This window comes from Amyelois transitella, chromosome 24 (genome assembly GCF_032362555.1).
Source record: "Amyelois transitella isolate CPQ chromosome 24, ilAmyTran1.1, whole genome shotgun sequence".
Taxonomy (NCBI): domain Eukaryota; kingdom Metazoa; phylum Arthropoda; class Insecta; order Lepidoptera; family Pyralidae; genus Amyelois; species Amyelois transitella.
In genome coordinates, this window is record NC_083527.1 from 1572122 (window position 1) to 1590546 (window position 18425).

General features: G+C 36.3%; 1 protein-coding gene across 1 annotated transcript in view; it reads left to right on the plus strand.

Annotated features, from left to right (window-relative positions):
• Window positions 1-18425, plus strand: part of LOC106135895 (orexin/Hypocretin receptor type 1) — a 73843-nt gene that overhangs the window by 30415 nt on the left and 25003 nt on the right. The window contains exon 2 of the mRNA XM_060951291.1: window positions 17699-18198. Within this exon, the coding sequence (XP_060807274.1) occupies window positions 17737-18198 (462 nt within the window). The 5' untranslated portion in view covers window positions 17699-17736. The remainder of the gene's footprint in view (window positions 1-17698; window positions 18199-18425) is intronic.

Genomic DNA, 18425 nt, shown 5'->3' on the forward strand with positions numbered 1-18425 from the left:
TACGTATACTGTCAGAAATTGACAGGGTCACGTACCTACAGCTGTATGGCTAAATGATGATGGATGCTGGTCGCCTCTAACAGAGCGAGGTGGAAGTCATTGTGGGGGGGGTGGGGGGGCTCCCCCAATGACCCTATGTTTTTGATGACCCAAGTTTAAGACTGAATGTCTTTTCAAGACTGTTGGCTCTGTCTACTCCGCAAGGTATATAGACGTGACTATATGTATGTATGTACCATATGTCCTTCTCCAAACTTTCAATTATATGTACGCGAAATTTCAAAAAGATTTGACAGCCTCTATGGCGCAGCGGTAGTACCTACGCTTGTCTGTGACACGAAATATCCATTTCATTTCCGTTTCCATTGGAATTTTTCATCGTTGATTCCTAGAAAATGCAAAATGCATTTGTTATACTACATATTTACTTATACATTCATATAAAATACGTCTTGCCAAGCCAACAGTCTTGAAAACACTGATAGGCCACGATCAGCTATTTGGCTTACTGATAGAATTGAGATTCATATAAAGTGACAGGTTGCAAGCCTAAAAGAAGAATCCCAAGTTTATAAGCATAGGCTTATAAATTTCGGATTCTTCTTTTATGTATATCATATATAATATGCGACTCAGGGATAGCCCTTAGTCATATTTAACGACATCCATGGGAAAGAGACAGAGAGGTCCTATTCTTTTTTACTATATATATTTTTGATGTTTTTTATAAAATTAACTTTAATGTGAAAAAAAAATCCTTTGAAAACACGTTCCCGTGAAAAGCCTTCCGGAACAGTAGCCAAATGATTAATTTAATTTTGTTTATTTATTTAGCCGTGATAGGATAAACATGATCGGTATGATAGGATGCCGCACGTGGAAATATGGTTACACGAGCGAGCCTACAAAACAGGAAAATGGTCGCTAATTCAATCAAATATAATCATAATCGGGTACGCGAAAGCTCATCACTACATAGTATAAAACAAAGCCGCTATTTTAGTCTGATTGTCTGTATGCTTAAATCTTTAAAATTACGCAACGGATTTTGATGCGGTTTTTTGTAACAGGTGGAGTGATTCAAGAGGAAGGTTTTTATGTATAATAACATTTATAATTTTGCACCCGTGCGAAGCCGGGGCGGGTCGCTAGTTAATCGATATGTCTGAAAGTCCCTCACGATGTTTTCTCTTACCTCCTCATGTCACATGTAGATTGTATGCTACATGTGGCATGAGGTTCTTGACACTTAAGAAGAATTAAGGACATTTAGCTCGCAAAAAAACCTGGCCTGGGATGGGGCCGAAATGTAAATTTTAAAAAATGTTATATTCATTCATTTATTCATATAATCTCTGTGCCTCTGTGGCGCAGCGGTAATACGCCTGTCTGTGACACCGGAGGTCCCGGGTTCGAATCCCGGCCGGGGCATGATGAGAAACGAACTTTTTCTGATTGGCCTGGGTCTTGGATGTTTATATATATAAGTATTTGTTATAAAATATAGTATCGTTGAGTTACTATCTCGTAACACAAGTTTCGAACTTACTTCGAGGCTAACTCAATTAGTGTAATTTGTCCCGTATATATTTAATCACACGTCTATATCCCTTTCGGGGTAGACAGAGCCAGCAGTCTTGAAAGACTAATAGGCCACGTTCAGCTGTTAGGCTACATGATAGCATTGACATTCGAATTTTCGAGCACGCGGGCGAAATTGAGTGCAGAAGCTTGTTATTATATACCTAAGTACCTACGTAAATAAACTCAAGTTTCAATGCCGGGTAAATATAACCCTGCTTCTAAACACTCCTTAACCCGTCACAGAGATCAAGTTGCGGATTCAAACTTAAGTCTTTCGGGTTAGGAAACTTGGGACAAGCTGAACATTTCAGCCCGCGAGCGTTTGTGGTACGAATAATTTACGTAGATAACTAACTATACGTATAGGACATGTATTTAGTATATACATACATATAGTCACGTCCATATCCCCTACGGGGTAGACAGAGCCAATGGTCCCGAAAAAACTGAATGGCCACGTTCAGCTGTTTGGCTTAGTGATAGAATTGAGATTCAAATAGTGGCAGGAAGGTTGCCCATCGCCTAAAAGAAGAATCACAAGTTTAAAAGCTAGTCCCTTAATTGCCTTTTACAACAAACAAACATATAGAGAGGTCCTGTTGTTTTTCTATTTATGCCGAGAACCACACGGCACTTATAGATAGAATGAGAACCTAAATAACTGTTCCACTACCTGTATCAAATAACAGTTGTAATTCTTTCTGGCAATGTTTATTTGAAAACGTTAAAATTCCTTAGTGTTTTAACTCTTAAAGCCCACTCGTGTGGCGTGTTTTCTCTCAAAGTACAGTCATTTAGATATATATAGCCACGATGAGCATACAACATTCATAGTTACTGCTAAATAAATGTGAAAGTGAGTAACCTTTCATTTAAATTAATACATACTTATATCACGTCTATTTATTTATTTATTTAAACTTTATTGCACAAAAATGTACAAAAGGCGGACTTAATGCGTGGTGGTGCGATAAAGTGCACATGCATACTGACAAAATACATACATTACAAAATAAAAAATGCGTAAATACATACAAGATACATAATACGGGGTATATCTATATCCCTTGCGGGGTAAACAGAACCAAAAGCCTTGAAAAGCCTCAAAGGCCACGTTGAGCTGTATGTTAACCTGTGTCTTGGATGTTTATCTATATAAGTATTTTTTATAAAATATAGTATCGTCGAGTTAGTATCTCGTAACACAAGTCTCGAACTTACTTCGGAGCTAACTCAATCTGTGTAATTTGTCCCGTATATATTTATATTTAACTAGCTGTCCCGGCAAACGTTGTTTCGCCATATAAATAATTTTTAAGTCATTTCTAGGTAAAAAAAAATGTCAAGTGTGGACAACCCTTATGAGGTACCAAGTACCCAAGAGGTATGAAAAATAGATGTTAGCCGATTCTTAGACCTACTGAATATGCATGCAAAATTTGGTTGAAATCGGTAAAGCCGTTTCGGAGGAGTACGGAGACAAACATTGTGACACGAGAATTTTATGTATAAGATTTATATTGTATGTTTTTGTAGCTCAACACGACTGTACACCAAAACAAGAAGTATGCGCAGTCTGCGAGTGAAGATGACTAATGAATGAAAACCTATTTAATTTGGTATTTCAGAGGAAATAGGTTGTTTGTTTGTTAGTCTAATTGCTAACTGCGTTGGTTCATACAGGAGAGTAAAAAGAAGGGGGATGTCATTTCAGCGTTCTGTGTGTTTTGATTAGACTATCCGATTTAATTAAAAATAATTACCGTTACCGAAATTCTAGAAGAAAAAGCACACAAGTCACTCCCGAAGTCACTTCTATATTTGTGCCAAATTTCTTGAAGATCAGTTGGAAGTTTTTTGAGTTTATTCGTTACAAACATACAAAAATGTTTTATGTCTATAAATAGTTCTGTGTATGGAATACACGCGTGTCATCCTTTCCATCACGTCTCCTATCTCGGGTCTGCCGGAAGAGATTTCATTTGAAGTAAGCGGAATCTATGTTATTATTTTTGTTGTGTTTTTCATTTTCGATACTTTTTATTTCTATTCATTCATTTATTTATATAATCACGTCTATATCGCTTGCGGGGTAGACAGAGCCAGCAGTCTTAAAAGACTGACAGGCCACGTTCAGCTGTTGCTTAATTATAGAATTGACAATCAAAAAGTGACAGGTTGCTAGCCCATCGCCTATAAGAATCTATGTATACTAATATTATAAAGCTGAAGAGTTTGAACGCGCTAATCTCAGGAACTACTGGTTCGAATTAAAAAAAATCCTTTTGTGTTGAATAAACCATTTATCGATGAAGGCTTTAGGCTATATAACATCAAGCTGCAACTATTAGAAGCGAAGAAATAATGGAAAATGTGAAAAAACGGGGGAAATTATTCATTCTTGAGGGCTTCAATGATGCCCAAAATAACTATTCCACCCGGACGAATTGGCGGGCACGTCTAGTATAAAAAAAGAGAAAATAACATTAGAGCAAAAATACGTTAAATAACTACTCCGGGGCAAAAGACTAACTATAATGTGAGAAATATTACCTTCCTACGTGATGTACAGCTACCAGCCACACAAAACGAGTGAAATAATGGCTGTAACAAATGACACGATAGAAAGAAATGAATTTTCATGGGGAAAACGTTTCATCTATTTATTTTAACAAGTTATAAAAATTAAGATAGATAGATTTTTTTATTTGTTAGCTACACACAATTTAATTTTACTTTGATGACCTGAAGAAATGAAGTCTAGAAAAAAAAACAAAATGTTGAAGAACCTTTGTAGTGTAACCTATTTAAAATTAGACTTTTTATTGTGCCTGGCAGTAAATAAAAAAAAATATTGAAAATTTTATTTCCGAATAGCTGTTGCCCGCGACTTCGTACGCGTGGAGTCGCAAATCCCACAGAAATTATAGTCTTTGTGGCATTTATGAAAGTACCCGACGGCATTCTCCAGACTGTTAGTTGACAGAGTTAGTAGACTTAGTCCACGCAAATAATAAAGAGAAAATATTTGTAGTTTTGTATGTTGGTAACGAATATATTCAAAAGCTACTGGACTTATTTCCACGAAATTAAAATTTTGAATATGGTCTTAAAACTGAAGACTCTGCAGACCTGTTTCCGTATTATGGCACGCTCGACGCCGTATTTATCGCGCGAAAAACTATCGCTCTCTCGTTTCACGTCATAATAAAATGCGAAACAGCGATAGTTAAAGACAGCTCCTTTCTTCTTTTGCTTAGTTTCATATTTCATATCCTTAATACAAACTTATCAGTTTAGGGCACATTCGACCTGACTCCGGCCCGATAATTATAATCAAGGTGCGTTCAAAGGCAACTTTGAACGTCTACAATATTAAACGCCTTGTGTAACTTGTATTGCTTTAGTTTTGTTCATTTAATTATTAGATCAATTTAATAAAACGTTCCTAAACTATTTTAGAGCAAATTTTGTATTTTCTTATACGCAAATAGGTATTAAGATTAATTATAATTTTTACAGACCGACTATTAGTAATAGACATACGATATAAAATTTACAAGATCTATATCGTGTACCATAAAGAGGTCCCGGGTTCGAATCCCGGCCAGGGCATGATGAGAAAAGAACTTTTTCTGATTGGTCTGGGTCTTGGATGTTTAATTATGTAAGTATATATTATTACTAGCTGACCCGGCAAACGCTGTTTCGCCAATTATTTTTATATATTATTACGGAACCCTATTTTTTTTCCAAAATAATATATAGTCTATGTTACTCGTGGATAATGTAGCTTTCGAATGGTGAAAGAATTTTTAAAATCGGTCCAGTAGTTTTTGAGCCTATTCATTACAACCAAACAAACAAAGTTTTCCTCTTTATAATATTAGTGTAGATAAAATATAGTAGGTATCGTTGAGTTAGTATCTCGTAACACAAGTCTCGAACTTACTTCGAGGCTAACTATAATATGTGTAATTTGTCCCGTAATTATTTATTTATGTAAAAAAAAATAAAGTTTAATATCAAAAAATTCTCTCGCATAACAGAATTAAATTTTGTTTTTTCTTATAAAATTCATAGTCAAACTTGGAACCATTTGTTATAAAAAGTAATATACAAATCATACGTTTAATCACGTCTTTATCTCTTATAGAGTTGAAAATACCAACAGCCTCGCAAAGACTAAAAGGTCACATTGAACTGCATGGCTGAATGATGGAATTAAGATACAATTGTTAGCCCATCGCCTAAAATGTCAAGTTTATGAGTCCATCCCTTACTCGCTTTTTACGGCATCCATAGGAAAAAGATTGACTATGTAGTAATTTAGGATTGGAATGTTTTCAAAAAACATAAGAATTTGGCACATCGCAAAGCTGACCCATCTAACTCTCAAATATTACTCGGTAAATATTTTGAAATGGAATATTTCAGTAATTCGATACTTATTGCGTATTCATCTCACTTTACTCAAGCAAATTAGGATTGATTCACGACGCCAATCTATTTATTTAGTGTAATGGAATTACTAAGGAAAAATAAACAGTTTAATTCGACCCATCTTTTGTGGGCTAATCAAATTTTGCCAATTCATTGGTATATTTGGGAAAATCGCCCTTTCTTTTTGTTTGTATATCTTTCTCATACACACATATAATCACGTCTATATCCCTTGCGGGGTAGACAGAGCCAACATTCTTGAAAAGACAGATATATTTTTCTGTTCATAATAATGGTTGACACTTTTTGTTATTTTGTTGTTTGACGGTCTCTGTGGTGCAGCGGTAGTGCGCTTGTCTGTGACGCAGAAGCCTCCGAGTTCGAATCCCGGCCAATCTTTTGGGTTGCGCCTTTTTAGTTGCGCCTTGTAATCTGCGCCTTTTAGGGTTCGTTTCTTGAGAACTTTCGTATGCCCTTACTCTCTGCGTAACTCTTACAGAATTTAAAAAAAGAAGAAAACCATTGTTGGTCTAACATACCTAAAGCAATATACTAACTTATATTATAAATTGCGAAATTGAGTTTATTTACTTGTTTATTTGTTAGCTCTCCACGGGTTATTTTATGAATTAATCTTCATGAAATATCACGTAATATATAATTAAGAGTCTGAAGAAAGACATACCTACCTCTATACGATATTTGACGGCCTCTGTGGCTCAGCGGTAGTACGCTTGTCTGCGACACCGGAGGTCCCGGGTTCGAATCCCGGTCAGGGCATGATGAGAAAAGAACTTTTTCTAATTGGCCTGGGTCTTGGATGTTTATCTATATAAGTATTTATTATAAAAAAATATAGTATCGTTGAGTTAGTATCTCGTAACACAAGTTTCGAACTTACTTCGAGGCTAACTCAATCTGTGTAATTTGTCCCATATATATTTATTTATATTATTTATTATTATTATAGTTCCTGAGGTTACGAAAACCTGCTCTTTTCTTACAATGAGTTATGAAACATAAATTCGACATTTTTTGTAGTTGTAGACCTTAATTCACGCGTGTAAAGCTACGGGTAAAAGCTAGTCTAACATAAAACCTAAACTTGTAATGTGTAAAAAAATATAATGTTTCTACATTACAGTTAGACATTACAGAAGTTTAGGCGTTAAAACTCGCTGTGATAGCAACAATTAGCATAAGTAAATGGAAACTTCAACCCTTCTCAATGCCCTTGCGACTGTCGCGTGTAACTTCAATAACAGAATAACGAACATACAGAAACAAGATTTTGCAGAAATTTTCATACAACGTAGTTATGCTATAATATATACAGTATTAACTCTTTATGGGGTAAACAGAGTCATTGTTGGCTCGCATTATATTTTTCCTCGCTTAAAGACCAGATTGCACCGGATTAATGTTTTCCTGTTCCCTTAGTCGCCATGGAAGAGAAATTGTGGTCTTATTCTGAAGTGCCGGGAACCAAACGGCTATCATAAGGATGTTTATTTTTTATATATCTATACTAATACTACAAAGCTGAAGGGTTTGTTTGTATAAACGCGCTAATCTCAGGAACTACAGGTTCGAGTTGAAAAATTATTTTTGCGTTAAATAGACCATTTATCGAGGAAGGCTATATAACATCACGCTGCAACTACAAGGAACAAAGAAATAAAGGAATATGTGAAAAGAACGGGGAAAATTATCCATGAGGGCTTCAATGATGCCCAAAATAACTATTACACGCGGACGAAGGCGCGGGCATAGCTAGTCAAATATATTTAAATTCAAATTATGGGACATTTCAATCACTTATTATAATAATTGTCATATCATTTGATTTGTCACAACATTGGTTCACATCAAATATATTACTAAAAACAGTGCGGAAAAAGCGGTACCTAACAAAAAACTGCAGCATTTTCTTCAACAACGTCAACTCAACAATTTGACGTTGAAACTTAGAATAGAAATGTGAACGAGAGAAAACATTGTTATGATTATTTTACTTTATACGAAATTTTATATTTTTTAGAAATTAATGAACAGAATGATGGATGATTTTTTTTCTAAAACAAATAAAATCTCATAGAACTAGTTTTCTACACCCTCGTCATTTTACAGTGATACATATTCAATGCTTCTGGAAATTGCTGTCCTCAATAACATTTATATCGCTTACAACACTAAGATCGCTCTCAGTTGTTGATTTACATTCGCCCTACATTAAGGGTCAATATTGTGTTTGAATGTCATTGTCCTTCGTCTTAGCGATACGACAATGGCCATAAATTTGGAATAATACACTACTAACTCTCGCAGTGGAAATGAGAGCGTTAAGGAGTATGATGGGTGTGAAATTGAGTGACCGGATAAGGAACTGCGTGATAAGGGAATGTTGTGATGTGAAAGAAGATGTAGTTACAGGAATAGAAAAGGGTATGTTAAGATGGTTCGGTCATGTGGAGAGGATGAATGAAAGCAGTTTGACTAAGCAGATATACAAGGAGAGTGTGGAGGGAAAAGTCGGAGTGGGAAGGCCTGGATGAACGTATCTTGATCAAATTAAGGACGTCCTGGTAAAGGGTCAGGTCAAGAGTACTCGAAACAGCTTGCATTAAGAGAGTTATGAATGTGGATGAAGCGAAGGAAGTATGCAGAGATCGTGGCAAGTGGAAAGATGTAGTCTCTGCCTACCCCTCCGGGAAAGAGGCGTGACTTTATGTATGTATGTAACTCTCGCCCGCGGCTTCGCCCGCGTGAAAATCACCTTAACTGGAGACATCGAGGTTCGGATTCAATTAATACTTCTTACTTATTGGATTTAATTGCCGTCCATCCATATAATCACGTCTGTATCCCTTGCGGGGTAAACACAGCCAGTAGTCTTGAAATTCGTTCAGCCGTTTCGCGTAGGCGAGTATCCTATCTAGATCCTAGATTGTCGATACTAATCGGGGTTTTTAAGGAGGCCGATGTAAACTCCTCGCTATAACCTAACAAAGGTACCGACAGTACACATTTAGGAAACTTTGTAATGAAGAAAACAGATTTTGCGCTTGACTGTACATAGCCTAACTAACGACCTGTGAGTTACAGCACATAAAATTTTATGCCAAATAAAAGCATAAACAGACATTCCGCCATTTTGACACCAAATGGCGCCGTAAAGAAAGATGGCCGCCGCTTTTAAACATATCGGAAAGTGTCTACTTTATTAGCAGCCATCAAATGAAACCTACATCAAAAATATGCCATTCAAGTCTGGTAACAAAGCATATTCCTAGTATGTGGAAGCTGTTTCTCTTCTCGCGCATATTGTAAAATATTGCGCATATTGCATATTAGAAAACTACATATATCAATTGTGTCGTGTGGTTCCTGGCACGAATCCAAAAAAGAATAGAACTACTCCATCTTTTTCTCATGGATGTCGTAAATGGTGACTGAGGGATGCGCTTACAAACTTGGGATTCTTCTTTTAGGCGACAGGCTAGCAACCTGTCACTATTTGAATCTCAATTCTATCATTAAGCCAAATAGTTGAACGTGGCCATTCAGTCTTTTCAAGACTGTTGACTCTGTCAACCCCGCAAGTGACAGGTTGCTAGCCCATCACCCAAAAAAGAATCCCAAGTTTGTAAGCCTATCCCTTAGTCGCCTTTTACGACATCCATTTGAAAGAGATGGAGTGGTCCTATTATTTTTTGTATTGGTGCCGGGAACCACACGGCACTTTATTTATGCTTGAAAATGTCTTAATTAATTTTGTTGGTGTTATTTTCCATTGTAAACAAGTTTCAAACATTATGTAGGATAAGTGTAGACAAAAAGTTCTTGCAACGCAACGCCTCGAACTAAATTTCAATTAACACGAAACTTGTAGAACATAAATTATGACAGTGCTCTTTGAAATATTAACAGAAATTTACTAATTTACATTGAATTATTAACCGTTATTCCTGTCCGGGTAATTGCTGGCATTTCCACATTGAAATTAGAAACGTAATTTCATTCAGCTGAAACCATTCTTGAACTGTCAAAATCAATTCATACCTGCTTTTAATTTGCATGGGAATTTCATAGATATTGTATTATTAAATAAATAAATAATAAATATATACGGGACAAATTACACACATTGAGTTAGTCTCGAAGTAAGTTCGAGACTTGTGTTAACTCAACCTAACCTAACTCAACGATACTATATTTTATAATAAAAACTTATATACATGAACATCCAAGACCCAGGCCAATCAGAAACAGTTATTTTCTCATCATGCCCTGGCCGGGATTCGAATCCGGGACCTCCGGTGTCACAGACAAGCGTACTACCGCTGCGCCACAGAGGCCGTCAATTCATTATTAATTCTGTCTTCGAATTAATCAAACTTCTCTTTTCTGCCTACAGTACACACGTGTTCAGTATGAAATCTTCTTTCTCCTGGCTTTTAGTCCCGGTTGCATCCTCACCACTCTGGAGAGGAGCCCGGGGTATGCCTTTGACCATGGATCCTAGATTGGGTGAGTCAGGTTTTTACACGAACCGACACCCGTCTGACCTCCGCAACCTTTGCAAGGGAACCTTACCCTAACTAATGTGTACAGTATGAAATGTCTAGTTTAATTTCAATTAAATAACTTTTTAAAGTATCTCGTAGTGCCTCTACGACGGAGAGCTTCTACGCCGTAGAGCCTCTACGAGCTTTAGAGATACTACGAGGAATCAAATGTAAAAAATATTAAAACAAATTGTGTGCTTGTTCTTGATACATACATATGGTCACGTCTATATCCCTTGCGGGGTAGACAGAGCCAACAGTCTTGAAAAGACTGATAGACCACGCTCAGCTATTTGGCTTAATGATAGAATTGAGATTCAAATAGAGACAGGTTGCTAGCCCATCGCCTAAAAAAATAATCCCAAGTTTGTAAACCTATCCCTTAGTCGCCTTTTACGACATCCATTGGAAAGAGATGGAGCGGTCTTATTCTTTTTTGTACTGGTGCCGGGAACCACACGGCATTCTTAATGTAAATGTAAAAGCCAATCAAGGGTAAGATTAAACATGTGATTGTTATTTGAGGCGATGAGCCAGCAACCTGTCACTATTTGAATCTCAATTCTATCATAAAGCCATACAGCTGAACTTGACCTTTCAGTCTATATTCAGACACCGACGTTATAATATTCTATTAAAATTTTATGATACAAATGAAAATGTTATCATAAGCTCCCCTTCATTACAGTAGGCGTGATAAACCGTGGATTTAATTCGATATCACTTCACATATCAGTTTGTTCGTCTATCTGACGTAAGCTGACCACTTATTATAAGGCAGTAGCAACGCGACTCTAAAAATAACCTCATTAGTCTAAATTAAGGTTTTAAATAGTTTAATTCTTTGGTGCTAGACATTTGGTGCCGTGTGGTTCCCGGCACCAATACAAGAAAGAATAGGAACACTTCCATCTCTTTCCGATGGATGTCGTAAAGGCGACTAAGGGGTACGCTTATAAACTTGGGATTCTTCTTTTAGGCGATGATCTAGCAACCTGTCACTATTTGAATCTCAATTCTATCTTAAAGCCAAACAGCTGAACGTGGCCTATCAGTCTTTAAAAGACTGTTGGCTCTGTGTACCCCGCAAGGGATATAGACGTGATTATATGTATGTACATGCTGGACATATCTTTTTCTGCTTATTTAACCTTACAAAACAAACAATCTAATCATTATGAAATAAATAACAATACGATTATTTAAAACAAGTTCATGTTAAGATCAAGAAACTTATGTTTGTTCACCAAAATATCTGACACTAATTAAATAAAATACCGATGAGCTTCACAGAAAAGCAGAAGAATAAAAAGAAATATGCAGAGATTGCGGCAGGTGACAGGATGTAGCCTTTGCCTACCCCTCCGGGAAAGAAGCGTGACTTTATGTTTGAACTAAAGGCCGCCCGCGACTTCGTCCACGTGGAATCATTCCCGCGGGGACTCCGGGATTAAAAAAAGCCTATATGTTATTCTGGATCTTTAACTACCTACATACCAAATTTCATCGTAATCGGTTTAGATGTTTTTGCGTGAAAGAGTAACAAACATCCATACTGACATCCTGACATACTCACAAACTTTCGCATTTATAATATTAGTAGGATGCCTATCCTGTCTTCTTCATCCTGCCTTTAGTCCAAGTTAGATCCTCACCACTCTGGAGAGAGTATGCCTTTGACCACGGATCCTGGATCGGGTGAGTCAGCTTTGTACACGAAGCGACTCTCATCTGTTCTCCGCAACTTTTGCAGGGGAACCTAAACTCTTATTAGATCATGGTTACACAAGTGCTGTGTGGTTCCCGGCACCAATACAAAAAAGAATGGGACCACTCCATCTCTTTCCCATGGATGTCGTTAAAGGCGACTAAGGGAAAGGCTTACATACTTGGGATTCTTTTTTTAGGCGACGGGCTAGCAACCTGTCACTATTTGAATCTCAATTCTATCTTAAAGCCAAATAGCTGAACGTGGCCTATCAGTCTTTAAAAGACTGTTGGCTCTGTCTACCCCGCAAGGGATATAGACGTGATTTTATGTTTGTATGTATGTATGTTACACATTCATTTGCCTGAATATGCAGGTTCTCTTACGATGTTTTCCCTCACCGTAAGGGCATCGGTTAGCACTCAAACTGATGTGTTTTTTATGTTTGAAAACTGAAACCTCATGTACCAGCGTGGCAAAATAAACAATACTAACTTTTTATAATATTCTTACTAATATTGTAAAATTTCACAGCTTAACTGCTGGACCGATTTTGATGTTTGTATAAATATCAGAGCTCAGAGATCAATTATAAGAGGCCAAGTTTTTCTAACATTCCCTCTGAGACGGGAATGTTAGTTTAAAGACGAAGGTTCCGGCAAAAGTTAGTATCATCGCGTAAAATCAAGATATTTTCAGTAAAAACCACGGGAATGAAGCCTCAGACAAAAGCTAGTGATAACAAAACACACTCTAATTAAAACGATAAGGTAACTGCTATAAAGCAGATGTTAACTTTACGATCAGTGTAATTAAAATAATGGTTCTGCCACAAGAGATTTGTACGAAAATGTAGCTTTTCATTACGACTTTAACCCGAGTACAAAAGGAGGGTGTTAGTTTAAGTGACCGTCTTAAAACGTAGTAGTCAATTAAATCAGTCCGAATTCAATTTATTTTTTAACAAGATATTTTATAACCGAATCTATATCTACTAATATTATTAGCTGAAAAGTTTGTTTGAAAGCGCTAATCTTAGGAACTACGGGTTCGAATGCGCTGAATAGACTATTTATCGAGGAAGGCTTTATATATAACATCACGCTGCAACTATAAGGAGCAAAGAAATATGTGAAAAAAAAACGGGGAAATTTATTTATTATCCTTAACGATGGGCTAGCAACATGTCACTATTTGAATCTCGATTCCATCATTAAGCCGTGTAGCTGAACGTGACCTTTCAGTATTTTTGATATTGCTGGCTTGTCTAACCCACACGGGATATAGAAATTTGTAAAAATGTATCTTGAAATACCTATAAACGTTAATAATTTGATAACGTTTTATGACACCTGTGGCGACATCTCTACGTCACAAATCATAACAGCCTATCTCGCGACGCTATCAGCCAATAACAGCGAAGAGTCTGAATTGCGCAAGCAAAGATTTGACGGATTGGAGCATGTATACAACCTCCGACACAACATCGTCTGTCGCGCGGTTCCCCAGGCATCACACCTAGCCTGGCGGAAGATCTTCCCTTTGGTGGCGGTCGAGCCGAATCATCACTCCTGCTACTTACACACCTCTCTTTTTCTAAGCGGTTGAAAACATCTGTTATTGTAATCATGATAAAAAAAAAATAATTTTCATTTTGCTAAAGACCTCTCGATTGTACAAATAAATCGATCGTTAATGAACGAACGATGTAAAGCCACTCGTAAAAGTCAAACATTGAAATACAACCATGTTTGATTTTATCAAGGTTGGGAATAAATTTGGCCTAATTTTATGAGGCCTAATAAATAAAACAAGCAGTTTCAACTGACTTGTATAATTAACTAGATTTCGCTCGGGGCTTGAGAGAATTCAGGAAATTTTTACATACATATAGTCACGTCTATTTTCCTAGCGGGGTAGACAGAGCTGCTGCTGCTGCTGTGCTGTGTGGTTCCCGGCACTAATACAAAAAGAATAGGACCACTCCATTTCTTTCCCATGGATGTCGTAAAAGGCGACTAAGGGATAGGCTAACAAACTTAAAATTCTTTTTTTAGGCGATGGGCTAGCAACCTGTCACTATTTGGATCTCAATACTATCAATAAGCCAAAAAGCTGAACGTGGCCGATCAGTCTTTTCAAGACTGTTGGCTTTGTCTACCCCACAAGGGATATAGACGTGACCACATGTATGTATGTATGTAGACAGAGCCAACAGCTTTGAAAAGACTGAAGGTTCAGTTGTGTGGCTTAATAATGGAATTGACTTTAAATTGTGACAGATTTCCAGCCCTTTCCAATTTAATAAGCCTTTCCCTTGGTTATTTCTCTTCAATCATAATAAATATCTTTTCTTCTTCCCTCTAGCGTCAGTGCTTAAATCCTTGTCTCTCTGGACAAGCCTGTGTCCATGAACATGATCCTAATTGGGTTAGTTAAGTCAAACCATAAAAAATAAAGATATATAAAAAAAATGAAACTCCAACTAGTGAAAGTCGACCGCTCTGACCACTGGACTAGTAGTAATACACCGGTGGGACCGAGATCATTGTAACCGTTTAATGTGGGAAAAATATTTTTTTTTTAATACGAAAAAAAAAACGAATTATCAAAGCTTATTAATGTTTTTAAAAAAAAATTAACTTCAATTAATTTCGATACAAGATATATTTTTCACTGATGATGAGGAAAAGAAGAATCAAAAGTAATAAACATTATGTATTTTATTTATTATTCTGTATTGCCAACTGTTTTCTTTTTTTTAGGTATTAAAATGAGTTAAAATTAGATCGTCGCAAAATAAGAAAAGAGACAAGAATAAAGTGTAGACTTAAAATCGGCTTAGCATTGAGCCAGGCGATTTATATTTTTAATCAGATTATTTCAACGCCCTCTTGGAAAATAAATGAATTTTGGAGCTCATGTCTTATGAATTTATAGGCAACGATGTCGGAAACACTAGCACGTTCATCTGTATAGATAAATCATAGCTGATGAGGACAACTAGTCCTGATTTATAATTTTTTGACGAAATAAAACTCAAGACACGATAAACAGATGTGTATTCGGTCAGCGATCGAAGGCGGGAAGATGTTTCTTTTTTTTTTCATTATGGAAATTGCACACAGATAACTAATTGGCGCAAACATAATAGCATTGAGATTTGAATAATGACAGGTTGCTCCATAGCCTAAAAATTAATCCCAAGATTATTGGCATTTCGATTTATTGACTTTACGCAGGAAGGAAAGCAGTTGGCGTATGCTATATATTTTAGTCGATACCAGCTAGCAGCTAGCGATAAACTAATGCCACCTCGTTTCACTAAAATGTTAATTTATCCCGCGAATAAAACGTCGTCACTGCGATGCTATCCCTGCAGACCAGCATCATATCATATCATCATCATCATCTCAAGCTGGAAGCTTGCACTAAGATGAATGTGCGCCTTTTTCCTTAGTGACATTTTACGTAATTGTCGAATATGCATGCACAGAGTAATGAGTGTAGAGGAATCGGGAGAGGTCTGTAAGGATCGTAGCAAGTGGAATTCCATAGTCTCTGTCTACCCCAATGGGAAACAGGCGTGATGGTATGTATGTACATTTTACGTTATCCATGGGAATGAGATGGAGTGGTCCTATTCTAAAGTGCGGGAATCCACACAACAGTCTTCTTCATACGAAGAATCTTCTTCTTCTTACATTGTGAATAATTATCTGTTCCGCATTACAATTCGGAACCAAACATGTTGTTCTAAATCCATTAACGCCAGTTTTCGTAAACATTCCACATGTTGATTTCATGGTTTGAGATGTAAACATAATTATAGATATGGCGTTTGTTTTTTTTATTTATGTAAACCACATAAATTTCAAGATACGAGTGCTATAGGCATTTAAGTATTTACAATTTTAAACTATGAAAATGGATTAAATATTGTTTTAAATTTATATTGATGCTATTTATTCCTTTTTCATCGCTTTTGAGACAAATATAAATGAATGTGAATAATACATGTCATATATTGTTTGCATATATTTCTTATCTTTCCTCTCACTCTATCTTTCAGGATTACCATAAATAAAGAGCTACAAGACAAGATATGAATAGCCTTTCAAGTTTATGAGGGATGGCGTATCTACTCTGATTTTTTATCTATGGATAATTTTCAGTTGAAATGTTTGAAAATTTTGATTGATTGGTTTATATTGAGGTGTAAACAAGTAACCAGATGAAGTAATTAGCAATGTTTCTCATTACAGTTAAATTTAAAACCGCATAATTATATTTGAACGCCTAATTACCGTGGGGGAAATATTTCTGATAGAATGTATACGATGTAGGTACAATTAATTGGCAAAAATTTGTTCTTGAAATGCCAGATCGATAAAAAAATTGATAATTACGTAAATATGTACGTATTTTTTTTCTGTTTTTCTTTTTCTTATGGTGCAATAAAGAGTCTACCTATCTATATAATATCAAAAACAAACTTGGTAAAGCGTATAACATTAACAAAAGCCGTGAGATTAATTTATAGCACAGCAAATAGATGAAGTGGTCTAAAATTGTTTTTGGATTGGATTACGTAAAACACCCTTAAGGATAGACCATCATACAGAGCAAACGCTTTAGGGACCCTTTGGACAGAGCAAATCCCTTACTGGCACTTCTTTGCTCTGTGTATTGGATAAAGGACGAAGGACCTACAAGTATCGTTAATATTATTGAAGTTATAAAGGGCTCTTGTTTGGAAGCAAATTTATAAATGACTACCTTTTGCGCGGGGATTCGTTTCCGTGGGAAATTTCAGAAAAAAAGTGACCTTTGTAATTCCTGAAGGTCTATTTTATATTTGTACCAAACGTCGTGAAAATGTGTCAGGTACCTAACTAGTTTTTGAGTTATTTCGTTACAAAAATACAAATCTATTCTCTTTTTAATTGTATGGATGTGGACTTACAAGTACTTTTTTACAAGCTTATGGTTCCGGCTACATATTTTAAATACAGATTAAGAGAAGAATCCTGTAAGAATTTATGGACATTCTTTTAAGATTTTAAACAAGATTTCAACTCTATACATCTTACGACTTAAATTATGACAGAAATAAATTTAAAACCTTTTTTTTTTCTTTCCCCTGGTATTAAATCCGGTAACATCCTCATTTCTCTGGAATGACGACCAGGGTAACGCCTTCTGACCATGACCATCTATTGAGTAAGTCACGTTTTAACACGTGACTCCCGTTTGACCTCCGCCATCTTTGCATTGGAACCTTGTTGTATCATGGTAAAACTAGATAAAGTGCAAATTCCCTTAGTTGCCTTTTACTACGACAAAATATTGATCCAAATCAATTTGAATAACCATTTTTCGTCTCTTGTTTCAGGATGCCATAAGAAGCAGCAAAAAGCATCGCCAATCAAAATGTTTGAACACAAAAACGTATTGATTTTAACTATTCTAATAGTTCAAACGAATTCACTAATTAACGAGAACAAAACGCGAGACGAAGACGTACCAAAAAACTTAGAAAATGACACGAGAAAATTCGAGAACGCGTGTATAGGCGATGAAGAGTTCTGCAATTTGACTAGGGAAGATTACGAGGCTATGTTGTACGAGTACATTTACCCACACACTTACGAATGGGTGTTAATAGGCACACACACTTTGGTGTTCGCAATGGGATTGGTCGGGAATGCTTTAGTATGCGTTGCAGTGTACAGAAATCATACCATGAGGACTGTGACCAATTATTTCATAGTGAATTTAGCGGTGGCTGATTTTATGGTGATATTGTTTTGTTTGCCGCCCACCGTGGTGTGGGACGTGACTGAGACGTGGTTTTTGGGGGATGCACTGTGCAAAATACTGCTCTATTTCCAGGTGAGTACGGTTCCTATTTGTTTATTAATTCGTGTACACCGAAAAAGAAAGAATGATAAACACAAAAAACAGCAGCAAGTTCTCATTTGTTCATTTTTTAAATTAAAGTTTAAGATAATACAGTACTAAAACAAGTGTTATACGGTCAGACAACGTTAGATTTGGTTAATTCCTTAATTGTGCCGTGTGGTTCTCGACACCAATAAAAAAAGAATAGGACCACTCCC